This window comes from Nipponia nippon, unplaced genomic scaffold, assembly GCF_047370975.1.
Source record: "Nipponia nippon isolate SJK-2023a ecotype South Korea unplaced genomic scaffold, ASM4737097v1 scaffold_5, whole genome shotgun sequence".
Taxonomy (NCBI): Eukaryota; Metazoa; Chordata; class Aves; order Pelecaniformes; family Threskiornithidae; genus Nipponia; species Nipponia nippon.
Window position 1 is genome coordinate 10,433,499 of NW_028262369.1, and position 14,661 is coordinate 10,448,159.

Here is a 14,661-nt window from a genome sequence, read left to right on the forward strand (position 1 = left end):
GCGCGTGCGCGGCTTGGGCCAATCGGGGCGGGGGAGTGGGATATGTCCACGGGTGCGTGATGACGTCTCCTTCCCGTCACGTGCGGCCTGCCCCTGGGCGGGCGGTGTGGCCTGCGGGAGCGGGCGGGGGCCGGCGCAGGTGCTCGGGCGCCCGGGACGGAGCGGCGGCGGCGGCGCGGCCCGCAGGATGCCGGGGCTGGTGGTGTTCGGCCGGCGCTGGGCCATCGGCAGCGACGACTTCGTCCTCCCGGGGGCCTTCGAGCTCTTCGTCAGGCTGGTGTGGTAAGGCCGCGCCCGGGGGGATGGGGCAGCCCGGCCGCCGGGCAGGCGCTCGCCGCCTCGCCTCGCCTCGGGGGCCGCTTCCCGACGCGGCTGCCGCTCGCCGCCGGCGGGCGGGGTGTGCGGTCCGCCGGCGGCTGCGGGGCTGTGCCGGCGGCGGCGGCCTCCCGCGGACGCGAGCTGTGGCGTTGCCCCCGCCGTCCGAGGCGTTGCACGGCCGGGGAGGAAAGCGGCGGGGTTGCGAATGGATCCCCTTGACTTGCATCATCACACAGCCCAGCGTCACTGCTGCGCTGTCCTCCGTCCGCACGCAGCCATAATTAACGTGGTTTCGTTACTTGAAGAATCGGTGTGGTGATTCCTTTGTGTGGATCAGCCGAGGTGCTTTGGGATCTGTGGGAGCGCGGAGCACCGTAAAGGGAGGCTGTTGCTCGGTCTGCAGACGACTGTTGTGATTACTGCCGCGTGTGCGTACAGCCGTTCATTCTGACAAATTCCTTGTATAACACCCCCCTTGCTAGTAAGCTTTGTGGACCGCTCTCATTAAGGTGAAAACTATTTATTACGTGATCACTTTGCAGTATGCACTTTTCCCCTTCCGGCTATAACTTTTGTTATCTTATTTTCCTGTAGGTGGATTGGCATTCTTGCTCTTTACGCGGTTCATAAGGGGCAGTTTAACTGTCCTGGGGGAGGATTGCTGCACAGCTACTTGCTTGTCCTCCTCGTTCTCCTGGCTTCTATAATATGTGCGTTATCTGCTCTTGTATACATCAGTATGCAAGGTAAATAGTTAATATTAATACTTTATATTTATCTGGTAGGACTGTAATATGTATGTTTTTTTAAGCTGGAGCGGACATTAAAAAAAAAATGCAAAAAAATTCAAGTGCTTTAATATTAGTCAAACTTGAGAAACTGTCAGCATTAATATATTTGCTTTAGTAGCATTACCTCTGTTAATCAGGAATCTATAATAATAATAATAATAATGGACGCAGTAGCTTACTGCAACTAATGCTGATATGTTCATTGCTATCGGAGCATCCTGAAAACTTCCTCTACATGCGCCGTCAACACGTGCCCTCGAATGGGACACCGCGCAGCCTCTCTGACAGGAATTTAGGGGAATTTATCCAAAATCAATTTCTCATCTGAAGTATCATGTTATCTTTGCCTTGCACAGGCAGATTCGTGCAAAAGTTCGTTGGCTGCAGTGGGTTGCTTGGGAAAAGAAACACATAGGAACGTGATCCATATGAATGTCGTAGTAAAACTAACACAATAAATACTGTTAAATAAAACAGGACTTACAGCTTGAAGTGAATGGCTAAACAGACGCAAGGACCCCAATGCAACTTCTAATAATTTGTAGAAATGCATCTTTTCGGGTTAAAAAATGCTAAGAAAGATTTTTTTTTTTTTTTTTTTCTCCTGGTGAGGCACCTCATTAACAAAGTAATGCTAGGAAGATTCATTTGAAATATGTGTGTGGTCTCTGGACTAACAGATGAGACCCCACAATTTCTAATATATTGGTTCTTTCACCACACTGTAAATAAAAGAGTATTTGAATTATTTAAGTGGAAAGAAGCATGAAGAGTGCATGAAGAGAAAGTACGACAGAGCAGAGATGTGGATGATAATCCTGGCCTTGAATCTAACCACTGGTTTTCCTACAGTTTCCAGAGGAGGGAAAGGAAGATTAGCCGAGTTATACTATTTATAGTTATATCAAAGTTGAGGAGGTGAGAGATGTAACTGTACATAGCAGAGAGAAAAGAGCTTTGTTAGGTATAAAAGTACAGCTACGAGGCCATTACAACTAAGAAATGGAAGAATTCTGAGGCTGAATTTCCAAGAAAATTAACGGTGAGATGTCTTGGACTGATTATAATGTGTGGGTTTGGGAGCAGTGGTTCTTGCACCACCCCTTGTGCTGTACTGACGTGGGCGTTAGCGATGCCAGTGGTGAACCTGCCTGGAGAACTCGTGCGCAGGATTGTGGTGCTGGGAAAGGAGAGAAGCAGTTTTCAGGAACAGCAGTTCCATCTGATTGTGTCTGCGTAAGCAACCATGCTGCTGCAGTACAGGCTGCAACCTGGCAATGGGAATAAACGACTGCTGGATCAAGGGCTTTAAACAGCTTTGTCACTGGATGTGAAACACGGCTTTACAATTGGAAAATACTTTCCAAAGTTGTTTTTGTTCTGGAGTGTTTTAAGCACTTACAAATTATCCTGCCTACACTTGAGCATGCACACTCTACCATCTCATTACCTTGCGATCAACAAACTAATTTAAAGAGCTGAGCTGGCGAAAAATTACTCCCTTTTTTATTGCCTAAGAGTGCTAAAGGGAGGAGGTTATTAGTAAGCTAACAATACAGAAAATAGTCTTAAGAAGTATTTGTCCTGGTAATGGTCCTACTTTTGTTCTCCTAACTAAAAACGTGAACGAATTTATCATTTAGCAACCTAGTATACAGAACTTCATTATAGCCCAGCAAAGTAGCATTTAAAAATGAAATATTCAGCGAACTAAAAGCTAAATAGAATAATAATAAAAGCAGGCACCAAAAGTCATAAGGAACTGTGAGCCAACGCTCCAGTGTGCCGCTTTGGCTTATGCTGCCCCAAGTTTGCTGCAGAGCTGTCTCTGACTGGAGAGTGATTTGGGGTATTAGTAGGGTAGATTCTAACAATCATGGCTATAAAGCCATTGTTGTATTTCTTCTCTCTGGTTCAGTGATTGCTTTCCATTAGTACGAAAATACTTTATTGTTTCAATTGAGTTTCTTACTTTCTGTAAAGCTCAAAGTTCATATATCCGGGTAGCATTTTATGTACTTAAGATGTATTCATAAACAGTTCTTGTTTTAAATTCTCCCTGTATTTTCAGGAACGATTTCTAATCCAGGCCCAAGAAAATCACTTCCCAAGCTGCTTTATACTCGCCTACTTCTCTATTTGCCTGAATTCATCTGGGCTGTTGTAGGAGCTGTGTGGGTGTCAGACAGCAGTGTGCGCTGCGAGAAGACTGTGATAAATATCATCACGGGGACAGTTATTGCAAGGTAAAGGTGTCTCCCCCCAAATCTAAGCTGGATAGTGTACGTGACGTGGAAAATACTGCTTACGTGGGTTTTGTATGTGTTTACTGAAGGCTTTTCCAGCAGTTGGAGACATTGATGTTTCTTATAAATTACTGTGGTTTCTCATAGAAGCGTTTTCATTGTGAAAGGAGAAGAATTTTAAAGCTAGATGGCTAGAATGAGTTGGTATCCTTCCCTAAACAAGCTTGAACTACTTGCCTTGAGAGAGCACATGCTGGAGTGAAGGAAAGGAGGTGAAGATCAGAAAGGGTAGGAGGGATAGATGGGAATGTAGAAAACTGGATAAATGTGAAGAAGGTAGTAACTAGATCACTTAACTGGTAGTGAAAAATGGAGCCTTCACACCCCTGGGTTGCTTTTTCCAAAGCACAGGGCTGTGATTGTGAGTTTGGTGCCCTGTGTGAAAGGAGCTGACAGCCTTGTTCTTCTGCCCGGTGGATTGAAAGCCCAATAACAAAACACGGACTCTTAAGACAGTAACAGATGGTGTTCATACAGTATTTCATACCTGACTTTGTTTTCTGTCTGTCAAGGTCTATAGTTGTGTTTTCTTGCATACTTGTCAGAAGTATCTGGTTTCACGGTCTTTTTATCCCACTTCTTTCTGTTTTGCAGCTGGGTTATCATCATCTTTACCATCATTGGAGTTGTAATCGTCTTCGATCCACTTGGGGGGAAAAAGACGTTTTACCTCACCGATAGTGTAAATCGGAACCTGGAAAGCAGTCAGTCGGGGCAGTTGCTATATAATATGAAGAACACTGCCACCAGAGTCTGGGAAAAAAGAATCAGATTACTGTGTTGTTGTATTGTGCAAGATGATGACCATCGAGTGGCTTTTACAAGTATCGCAGAGCTTTTCCGCACCTACTTCTCAGTAAGATGGAAGGGATTTTTATGTTCTGTTTTGACTAACTCTGAGTTAGCAGACATTGCAACAGACATGTACCTCTTGTTCAGCCAGAGGTCCCTGCTGCCCTGTGCCTTGAAATCAGGTTTTGAATATGCCACTTTCAAAATCAAAGGTGATTCTCATACAAGGTATACAACACTGATTTTTCCCTCCCTTTAACAAAGGTTCCTCTCCCTTCACAAGCCTGAAGGGCTGTGAGAAAACAGTATTCTTTCTCCTTAGGTGAGTGTCTAGTCAGGAGAACAAGGGTGAGTTTCTTTTCCTCAATATGTGAAGATCGAGGCATTTTTCCTACTGACGACGAGTAAGGAGTCATACCGGTAGCAAAGAATCAAACTACTTTCTGACTACTAAAAAAATGAGCCCCACAGTGTGTTAGGGCAGTCTTCCCATTCTGAGCCACTTGTGAGCACATATCAGACTGGAGTGCGCACATGCTTTTTGGAAACAGAGAGCGTCTGCCAAATCAGAGACTGCATAGTGTTTATTTAGCTCAAATTTATGTCACCTTCTGCTTGGGCAGTCAGAGTTCAATGCTGACTTTGAAATCTGTTCATGATTTCAAGACTAGTAGTTCTTGTTTGTTAAGCGGTACTCGGACATGCTGATTTATAGCTACAGCCTACTCAGTGCTTTATAGGGTAAAGGGTGTAAGTCATGTGGAGAGATGACTGCCCCGGATAGCTGAATAAAAACCTTCAGCCTTCTGTGTAAAATCCTTCTTGGTTGTTCTCGGTATAGAGGACTTTCACGTAGCGGTGTAGAACAGTGATCAATAATGTCTGGATCGTGATTTGCTGTATGGCCGAGCGGGTCCTCTGTCAGGTATTTTGTTAAGTGATGAAATTCACGTGTAGAATTGTCATCGGTCTTGTTGCAGAAAGCATTCAGTGTGTACAAAAGGGCTGGCAGGTTAGGTGCTGCTGTGACCTGTTTCTCCAATGCACATCACCTCCGAGCAAAATGTACTTAGATAAACTGAAAAAGCATAATTCCCTGTGCATTTCGTATGAGATAGTTTTGCCATGTTGAGGTGTGGGATGGTTTTAAGCACTCTTTTGTTTCTTTGACCAGGACACTGATCTGGTGCCAAGTGACATAGCAGCTGGTTTGACTCTGCTCCATCAAGAGCAAGATAAAATGGAAAGTTGCCCAAAAGAGCCGGAAGAAGTCCTGTGTCACTCTCCGTCATCTCTTGTGGTAAGATAGGGTTGTTGCAGCCTCTGGTGCAACTGCTCTAGGAGATGGTGCCAGATCAAAGTGAAATGCAGTTCTTTGTGCAAGGGTTGTTTGTTTTTGTTTTTTTTAACACTACTATAAAAATTCACAACAATTTAATTAATAAATGGATCTTGATGAGTTTGCAGTCAAAACATTTGTCGGCTTTTGCATAAGTAGAACGTATATATGAATGGGGAATTAAGTGCAAAAAGGAACCATTTAGGACATTTGACCGTCGTGGAAGAGCTGGGAGAGAAAGGGAACCGAGAGAAAATTAATATTTAGTACTATTTGCACAGAAGTGAAAAGCTAGTCTTTTAGTATTGTGGTCTGTTTAAATTATGTCTGCTGCAAATGTCCAGACAAGGTAAAAAGCAAAAATAGCATTTTTTAAATGCTTGCAGATGATGGGTTACAGTTTGTTAATTGATTTTTTTTTTTTTTTTTACTAGTCTTCTATGGTAAAATGCCTTTGTAAATTATTTTGCCTGCTTTTGGTCTGCGTTTCATAGAAGTGTATAATTCTGCTTCAACCAATGCATTTCTATCAAATTCCTCTTGAATCCAGCCAGTATGAAGGGCTTTAAAAGTCCTTACCAGAGAGATCTGCTACAGACTCTTTAGCCATTCCTTTGACATCCTTAAGTAACATATTTGGAATGAATGTTGTTTTCAGTATTGAGCTTATCAGTGTATAAGTATTGGAAGAAACTAATTTAATGAGAGCTCTTCAAGATTCTCGAGCTGTGTAGCTATATAAACAAACACAGCTTTTTTTTTTCCTGGAATATGAGTGACTGGTTTTAGTTCTTCTTAGACCTTGAGATTTTCCTTTTGGATAGTGCATATTTCATCGTGCTTTGATTTTCACTAGTCTGTGCTCAGGTTTTATTCTGGGGCTGCCTAACACACCCTTCTTCTGTCTCCTTGCTTTTCTCTCCCTGTGTCCTTTCAGACAGATGATTTGGATCTCGAACTGGAGAATGCTGCTCACTATATGCTGTTTGCTGCAGCTGCTTATGGCTGGCCCTACTACATATACACCAACCCATTTACTGCACTTTGTAAGCTCAGTGGTGACTGGTAGGTTTGGTCAAGAGCTCAAAAACGCATAGCTTCCTTTTATTTAACTAGCGTTAGCAGAAGTAAAATAGTTGCAATAGCAGTACTTTTGTTGCATTATATTATATCACTCTTGGGAGTACGTGAGCTTGACTGATAGAGTTACCTTTCACAAATTCAAACATCAAAGAAGAAACAAAATTCTAACATCTTTCCATCCTCAGAAACAGAATAGCTTTTGGCTCTTAAGAAAAGTTTGTGATTGAGATAAAATTCATTTAGCAAAATGACAAAGGAAGAATAGGAATTAAACCAAACGTTTTAAAATGAGGCTTTCTAGAGCAACCTTTTGGGCACATATGTACATATAGAAATAAAAGCATATCAACAAGTTTTCCCTGTCTTAAAGGAATTAGCAAAAGTTACCTGTCCCTCCAGCCTCCTTTTCATTCCCTTTGTCCACTTCACTCAGAAAAGTGTTTACAGTCTGTATGGAAGTATGCATAATGCTGTGCAGGATTACTGTATAGTTAAGGGACCACTGACGTTCGTGACTGTAACCATGATTTTCTTAATTAGTAACGTGAAATTCTTTAACCTACTGAAATATAAATGACTTCAGAAAAAGAAAAAATCGCATAATACAATGGATAAAACATGAGATAAGCCTGCTGTACAGAATTTGTTTTTAATTTCCTTTTTGCTTGTTTGCATTTTCTGTCGTTGGCCTGTAGTCGTAAGGATTCTTTTCTTGTTGCGTTGTTTGCTCTGCAATGGTGCATTTGCCAGTCCTTGAACTGAAAATGCATGGCATGCTGCTCAGCAAACCAGGTTTGTGGGCAGCGGTAACATCTTGTATCAGACTACTGGTACTATTGGGGGAAAAAAATTTTTTACAAAAAAGAAAGAGCATTTGATTCCTGGCAGAAATCCTTCTGCAAATGTAACTGAGTTTGATTCCTTGAAAGGAAGCCTAAAAAATTTGAACATGAAAGTTTCTCTCTTCTGTGTTTGTTAGTTGCGGAAATAGACCAACAGATTCTGATATAACTGGCAGTGATCGTCATAACTTTCACTTTGGATCCATCCTAAAAATAACAGGACTGCAGTACAGAGACTTCATTCATATCAGTTTTCATAACAAGGTAAACAATCTGGACAGGCATTCAGCAAAAACACTTAGTGATTAATTCAGCGAAAGCAAGGGGTGAAGTTTCTACTTTGCCTTCAGCATTTATAACGTGCAAGATGCGAAGCCAAATGAAAACAGGCCCTGAAACATTCAGTTCTGATTTTTTTTTTCCTAATCTAAAGGAACAGCCACAAAACCATTGACATAAATCTCTCAGTATTGCAAAGAAGGCACTTATAATAACTTGATAAGAAAATAAATCAGCTTCTTTCTATAGTACAATAGAGAGCTCAATAAGAGAGCTTTCAGAAGGTGAGAACAAATGCTTACTCTTATAAAAAGTTGGTGTCTTTACTGATTACATTTTTCCCCTCCAGATCTATGAGATTCCATTTTTTGTTGCTTTGGATCACAAAAAAGAAGCTATTGTGGTTGCAGTGAGAGGAACCTTGTCTTTTGAGGTATCATCCATCTGATACAAATAATTAGCTTTATAAAAATGGGTGAACTGCTAGTACTTAGAGGAAATTGTGTTACGCTGGCACATGTGAAAATAACTCGCTCACAGGTATGAGTCTTCCAGGCTTAAGCTGTAAGCCCTCCTGTCCTTGGGTGGGTAATATTCCCTGTGCCACTGGAAGGGAGCGTGGAGGGCGGGCAGCGGTAATGCCTTTTCGCTGTGAGTGGAGGTGCATTTGTAATGTGTGTGTTTGCAGCTTGGAAATAGTTGCTGAAATCAGAGTTGTGATTGCTCTGTATGTTTGCTTGGGTGGTGGTTTATGGTGGGTGGGGTTCTGTTGCTTACACACTTGGGAGTCAGCTTGTTGATGTCCCTGTGACAGTGTTGAGGAGCAGAGCGTGAGCCGTGAAGCCCTGCAGAGAGGTCTGACAAAAGCTGTCTTGTTTCCAGGACATTCTCACTGATCTGTCAGCAGAGTGTGAAGACTTGACACTGGAGGATGTTCTAGAGAATGGCTTTGTGCATAAGGTGTGTGCGGTCTGTAGCTGTTTATAAATCATCTCAGCAGTAAGAAAACTATAAACACCTGGGATCTGTTAGTTAAACAGAAGAGTATCCTTGTGAGCTGGATTGCACAAATTATTTCAATGACTTGGTTGTTGCATCAAATACTGCCTCTGGAACTGCCAGGTAGGATTTGTAATCCTCTGGTCAGACTTTATGTCCTTATTAAATAGTCCAAAAACTTTTTAACCATTACGTACAAGACCACGTGGTTATAACTAGGCCTCTGTCAGGAGCGTGTTAAAAGAGAAGACCAGCTTTGCAAAAAGAAAGCTGTTCTGTGATGGTATTGTGTTTAAAGTATACAAGTATCACACTTCGGTTTAGATACACCCTTCTAACGTTAAATGCTGTCTTGTAGGGAATAACTCAAGCTGCAAATTACATCTATCGAAAGCTAATAAATGACGGAATTTTAAACCAGGCTTTCACAATTGCTCCAGTAAGTACCTTCCAAATAATTTGGTTTGCCAGGAAAATTACACAAAGCTTTTTCTGTGTCCGTCTATGTTTCACTCTTCTCTTTCTGTCTATAGGAATATAAACTTGTGGTAGTTGGTCACAGTTTGGGTGGTGGAACAGCTTCTATATTGGCAATCATGCTCAGGAACTCTTTCCCAACATTAAGATGTTATGCCTTTTCTCCTCCGGGAGGACTTCTAAGGTAAATATGAGACTTCCGTTAGTTGATTCTGTGTCTAAGATGTAAAAACCTTCAAGGTAGTTGACAAATACATTAGATGATAACTCTGGGCTTGACTGTCCTAAGAGTTTGTTTATACGTTCTCCACTAGAATTAGATTTGCTCCGTCTCAAGTCACAGTCGAGTTCTTGGGGGAATAGTACAGAATGAAATATATCTAGTGAATTCTGTCGGATAGTATAATTAGAGTTTAAAATAAATGTTTTGGAAATAAAATGCTCACCTGACTGGTCTAGCTTGGCCTGTTTGACATCTTCTCATACCGTTACAATCAGCATTGAAATTATGGTAGCAAGTAGGTCTGAAAGCCTACTGGAGAACTGACTGCAAGTGCTGCTGCTGTTGCCACATATTTGTATTTTTATTGAATGATAATGATCATCATAAAACTAAAGTATGCCTGTCTCTTTAGTTTATCTAAAGGGTGTCTTTTTTTTTTTTTTTCCTTAAGCAAATCACTTGCAGATTACACTAAGCACTTCATTGTTTCAGTCATTGTTGGAAAGGACCTTGTTGCAAGGTGAGATGGAAATATTTTGAAATTGTTCTTTCAGGGATGTGTTAGACTGCCGAGAATAGGAGGCTTTTCTTTACTTTCTTCTATGTGTGTTTAAACAGGTTAAGTATGCCCAACATGGAGGATTTGAAGAGGAGAATAGTGAGGATTGTGGCAAACTGCAACAGACCCAAGGTAACTAAATGCAGTTCCTGGCTGAAATTCAGTGGAATTGTTAGCTGGGCTCAGCCCCAGCTTTAATGAAGTGATAATTGGCGCGTGTTTTGATTTTAATGATGAGTGTTACAGTTGTGTTCTGGAACAAAAGTGTGTGTGTTTAATTCAGCGACGCTTGTGTTAGCCTCTTATCCTATAAAGCTGTCCTGTTGGAAATTAAGATTCAATAAGACCTGGAAGATCTCTGTGCACAACATCAAAGATCTGAAATGATCTGTTTGCTACTTCTGCTGATAAAGGAAACTATTAAAAATGAAAAGGGGGGGGGGGGGAAGAAAAACCAACCCAAACAAACCAGCTAAAATGATGAAAAATCAGTAAGATGACTTACTCTAATAACCATTTAGTATCAGTAAGTAAACAAATCAGTGGTTTTATTTAAATTTTACTTTCAGAATTCATTTGGAAAGCAAATATTTTTCTGTTATGGTGTTCATTGCTGACCCTTTCTCTTTACTGTTAGTGAGAAACACAGTTTTGAAAGTCCTGGAGGAGTGTGGTGTCAGGCAAGATGATACTGGAGGTATAGAGGAGTGGCTTAAAGATTCAAAACTGCCATTTCTGAACATCTAAAGTTAAATCTGCTGCACTCACAAGATTTCCATGTAGTCCCAGGCTCAGGAGTCATGTAGAGGGCCTGGGTGACGTCGCACACAGAGAATAAGATAACGGACAGTTAGAAGTTACAGGTGCAAGAAAACTTAAATCTGCAGAGCAGAGTCCACACAGAATAATTCACCTGGTAAAGATTGTAATGTTTTCTGCAGTGTTATTAGTGGCTTGGGTCAGATATTGCTGAAGTAGATATTACTGTGGGGAAAACTTGGTAAGGAGAACTTATTGAACAGAAAGTTTGGGGAGCGTGTGCATGCAGTCATTTTTAATCTTTTAATTGTAGTTTCAGATGATGTGCGTGCAAGCACACAACTAGAATAAGTTACTTGAAGAGATGCCAAACCTCAATTTGACCGTTTTTCTTTCTGAATTCAGTACCAGATTTTGCTGCGTGGGTGTTGGTACGAAGTATTTGGAGGGGATCCAGATAACTTCCCAACTGAGCTGGATGGTAGGAACCAAGATGCCCTCACCCAGCCACTTCTGGCTGAGGAGAGTTTAATGGTTCACCGGTCACCTTCATACAATGCCCTTGAGGATGAATCGCACTTAAATTCACCGCCTCAGTATCCTCATCTGTATCTTCCTGGAAAGATTATCCATATTGTAGAAGAATCCAGCTCTAGGAGGTAAGTAGAATAACCAATACCACTGTCGTCTTTTCCTAACATCTACTTAAAGCTGCCTCTTACTTTCAAAGTCCATATTTCCGGCTCTGCTTCTCCTCTGCATCTCCGATACCCATCTTGGTTATTACGCATTAGCCAGCTTTCCGGTTTCTATTCTGTGCCTCCCTGCTGCTTTCTGTTTCACTTAAAGCCCTGGAAACAGTTCCCCTTTACACCTGCGTGCCTTACTCTGCCCACATATCACATGTGCTCCGGTGATGACGTTCAACACTTAGGCTGTCAAGCTCAGCTTCGGCATGCTGCAGTTCCTGCCTGAGACTGCAGATCGTGCAGTCATATGTCCTGGTCGTGAAGTGATAACAAAATGCCTAGTTATTGAGTAGTCACGTGAATATTGGTGATGAGAAAGAGGTAAAATACTGCCCGTAATACCCGCGCGGTCCGACTGGAGCGGGCCAGTTGCAGCAGTAACCAGCGTGCCCAGGCAGTCTCTAGTTGCCTGTCCTTGCGGCTTGTTGGGGACGCAGGAAAGTGAGACAAAGACAACAGAAAAGCTGAAGCTGCCAGAAGGGTGAGGACTGTGGTTTTGTTGGGGCAATGTTGCATTTGGGGTTGGTTGGTTGGTTTGTGTTTTGTTGATGCTGGTTGTTTTAGACAAATAAAACCTGCAGCAGCCCACAGGCCAGACAGTACTTGGTGTCTTCCCTTGTTTCATTCTGAAACAGAATTAAGAGCACCTGTAACTTGCACAAGACCATCTCATAGAAGAAAAAAAAAAATCTGTACCTTGCAGAAGAGGGAAGAAAAGGGCTAGGGAAATCCACTTTTTTTTCCTCCCATTCAGTAGATGTATTTTATTTAAGCTTCACATCTTTAATATTTAAGATTTTATTACTGGTTTTACACGTTAGATACCTCAACACCTGTGACCTGGCAGGTTTTCTCGATGGATACTCTTCTACTTTACTTGGAGTTCATTTCTTTTCCTTCATTTACTCCACAGCACAGCAGTTAATCATGTTTTTTTCTTAACGGGACTGGCACACAAGAACCCCCACCATGTACTGTTCTGTTAAAAAAAAAAAAAATCCTAAATACATCATACGTGTAGCATTAACGCTGTGAAGGTGCAGTGCTTAACCCCTCACCCCATGTTTCTCTGAGCAGGGTTAGGGGACAGCTGCTTTCACGGTTACGGCGCAGGCTGATTTGCCGTAGTTCTGCCTTCCCGGCCACTGAACGGCAGCGTGTCCAGCCGTGTCCTGTGGTCAGAGCTGTAGCTCTTTGGGGGCCCCCCTTCCTGCCCCGAGAAGGGTCCGGTTCCTCCCTGCGCACGGCTCCAGGGTGTCTGTGCCCGGCTTGGCATCGAACGCCAGTGCCGGCAGCCCTGAGCCCCTGTATTTGTGGTGTGGTGTTTTGTTTTTTAGGTTGTGCTCGTCAGCTATTAAATACACAGCAAGATGGTCAAACGAAACGGTCTTCAGCAGCATTTTAATAAGTCCCAAGATGGTAACAGACCACATGCCCGATGTTGTGCTCAAAGCGCTGACCAGTTTGTCTCAGGAACATGGCTCTTGTATTTCTTGTCAAAGGCGAGAATGTACCACCGATGGAGTATAACCACAGCTCAAAGAAGAGGTGTGGGGGTGTGTTTTACTGCAGGTTTCAAGTATTCAGGACTCATTTCTTCCGCTTTCATACGTAAGTGGATTTCAGTACTTTTCTCACATTGCATAAAACAAACAAGGGTCCTAATGCCCTTGCCTCTGCAGCGACCTCGAGTAATGTTTTGCCGGTTAAAGCACCGATCCTGCAGTTACGCTGAAGGCTGGGCGTTTACAATACGGGCCAGCATGACAAGGTCTAGCTGAGCCTGTGCACGCCGGCGCACGAGAGCTGAGGCGTCAACTGAATACTTGACCAGAGTGAGTGCGTGCGGACAGCTTGGCCTACACGTTAGAGCAGAAAAAGAAAAAAAATCCGGTTCTGCTTCAAACTCCTGTCAAGCGGCTGTCTTCAAGCCCGGAGGGTGCTGTAGGACAGGAGGCTGCGAAGGCGAGCCGCCGTGCGCGAGGGCCGCAGGGCCGGCGGCGGGTGAGTGGCCAGGTTTCGATTGGGCACTTCTGACGGATTGCACTATTTTTCTTAGGGCGTGCGGTAGTGCCCGGGGGCAGGGGGAGCGCTGTGGTTAAATGCTGCTTGGAGATCCATGTGCAATATTCTTTAATCTACCTGTCTTTTGTAGTTGTTGCTCTACATGACTACTTTTATTGTTTTTAAACTAAACTAAAACCACTTCATGAGAAGAAACCAACAAACACTGTTCATGCCCTGGCATCACCTTCGTCACTAGCTCTAGCTACTGTGACCACTGAGCTAATCCTGCCAAAAATGTATAACCAGTTGTATGGATTTAAAAAAAGTGGGTTCCTTGTTTCTAGTGTGCAACTATTTTAACTTTTTTTTTTTTTTTTAAAAGGCTCAGCAGCATTTCTTGTTAAAAGTGGTAGAGATAAGTAATATGATGTGGTTGAGAATAACCGTGTGGCTGTTCCTGCTGTGATGATACTTAATCTGGAGACAAAATAAAATGCTCTCTAAGAACCTGTCTTGCTCTGTTCAGGTGCGCTGGGCGTGACGAGAGTTCCTAGCTGAGAGCTGTTGAAACAGCGCGATGCCATACAGCGAGGCCAGGCCACGAAACAGGGCCAGCCTAACGCCTGCCTCCTCCTCCAGCAGGCAGCAGCAGCGCTGCCTTCAGGTACCCCGGCCTCCCCCGCCCCCCTGGGAGGGCAGCGGGCTGCAGCCAATGCATGGAGCACAGCAATGCCTCTAAAAGGCTAAAATCAGGCATTTAATCACGAGCTCTACTGCACCAGAGCCACCATTTTAGAAACCGTTAAAAGTACGTAACAGTTTTAGCGGCAAAGCACTTTTGTTTGCACACTACAGAGGAAACGGGTATTTTCCCCCCTGGTTGTCAGCAGCGTTAAAACACTGCATAAGCAGCAGCGGAAGCTTGTAACAACTCGGAGAATAACGCAAGGCCCCTGAAGAAATGCTGCCAAGCCCCACATTTACCTCTGGTTCTTAACATCAGGGCACCACTGAAGGAGCCTGCGGTTAAGGCGCAGGCCCCTGAGGAGCCAAGGACATACACCGCCCTGCTGCCAGCAGCGGACAAAGAACACTTACAGCGGCACAGGAATGAGAACGCTTGCTCAGAAACTCAAAC

General features: G+C 43.3%; 1 protein-coding gene across 6 annotated transcripts; it reads left to right on the plus strand.

The window, feature by feature from the left end:
• Nucleotides 1–75: 75 nt before the first annotated feature.
• Nucleotides 76–14,653, plus strand: DAGLB (diacylglycerol lipase beta). 6 transcript variants are annotated; one of them, XR_015698546.1, is made up of 17 exons: nt 76–282; nt 913–1,064; nt 3,181–3,355; nt 4,010–4,271; nt 5,382–5,507; nt 6,484–6,611; nt 7,609–7,735; nt 8,100–8,183; nt 8,633–8,710; nt 9,108–9,188; nt 9,283–9,410; nt 9,901–9,969; nt 10,068–10,140; nt 11,173–11,426; nt 12,854–13,520; nt 14,050–14,187; nt 14,527–14,653. XR_015698546.1 is itself a non-coding variant. In XM_087730221.1 (15 exons), exons 1-15 carry the CDS (start codon nt 188–190, stop codon nt 13,044–13,046), a joined length of 2,025 nt encoding a protein of 674 aa, XP_087586347.1. In that variant the 5' UTR covers nt 76–187; the 3' UTR covers nt 13,047–14,037. The 6 variants fall into 6 exon arrangements, 1 of the variants encoding a protein (XP_087586347.1); XR_015698548.1 differs by adding an exon at nt 624–827 and having other exon boundaries at nt 165–282; nt 14,050–14,540; XR_015698549.1 differs by adding an exon at nt 624–746 and having other exon boundaries at nt 165–282; nt 14,050–14,540.
• Nucleotides 14,654–14,661: the final 8 nt, after the last annotated feature.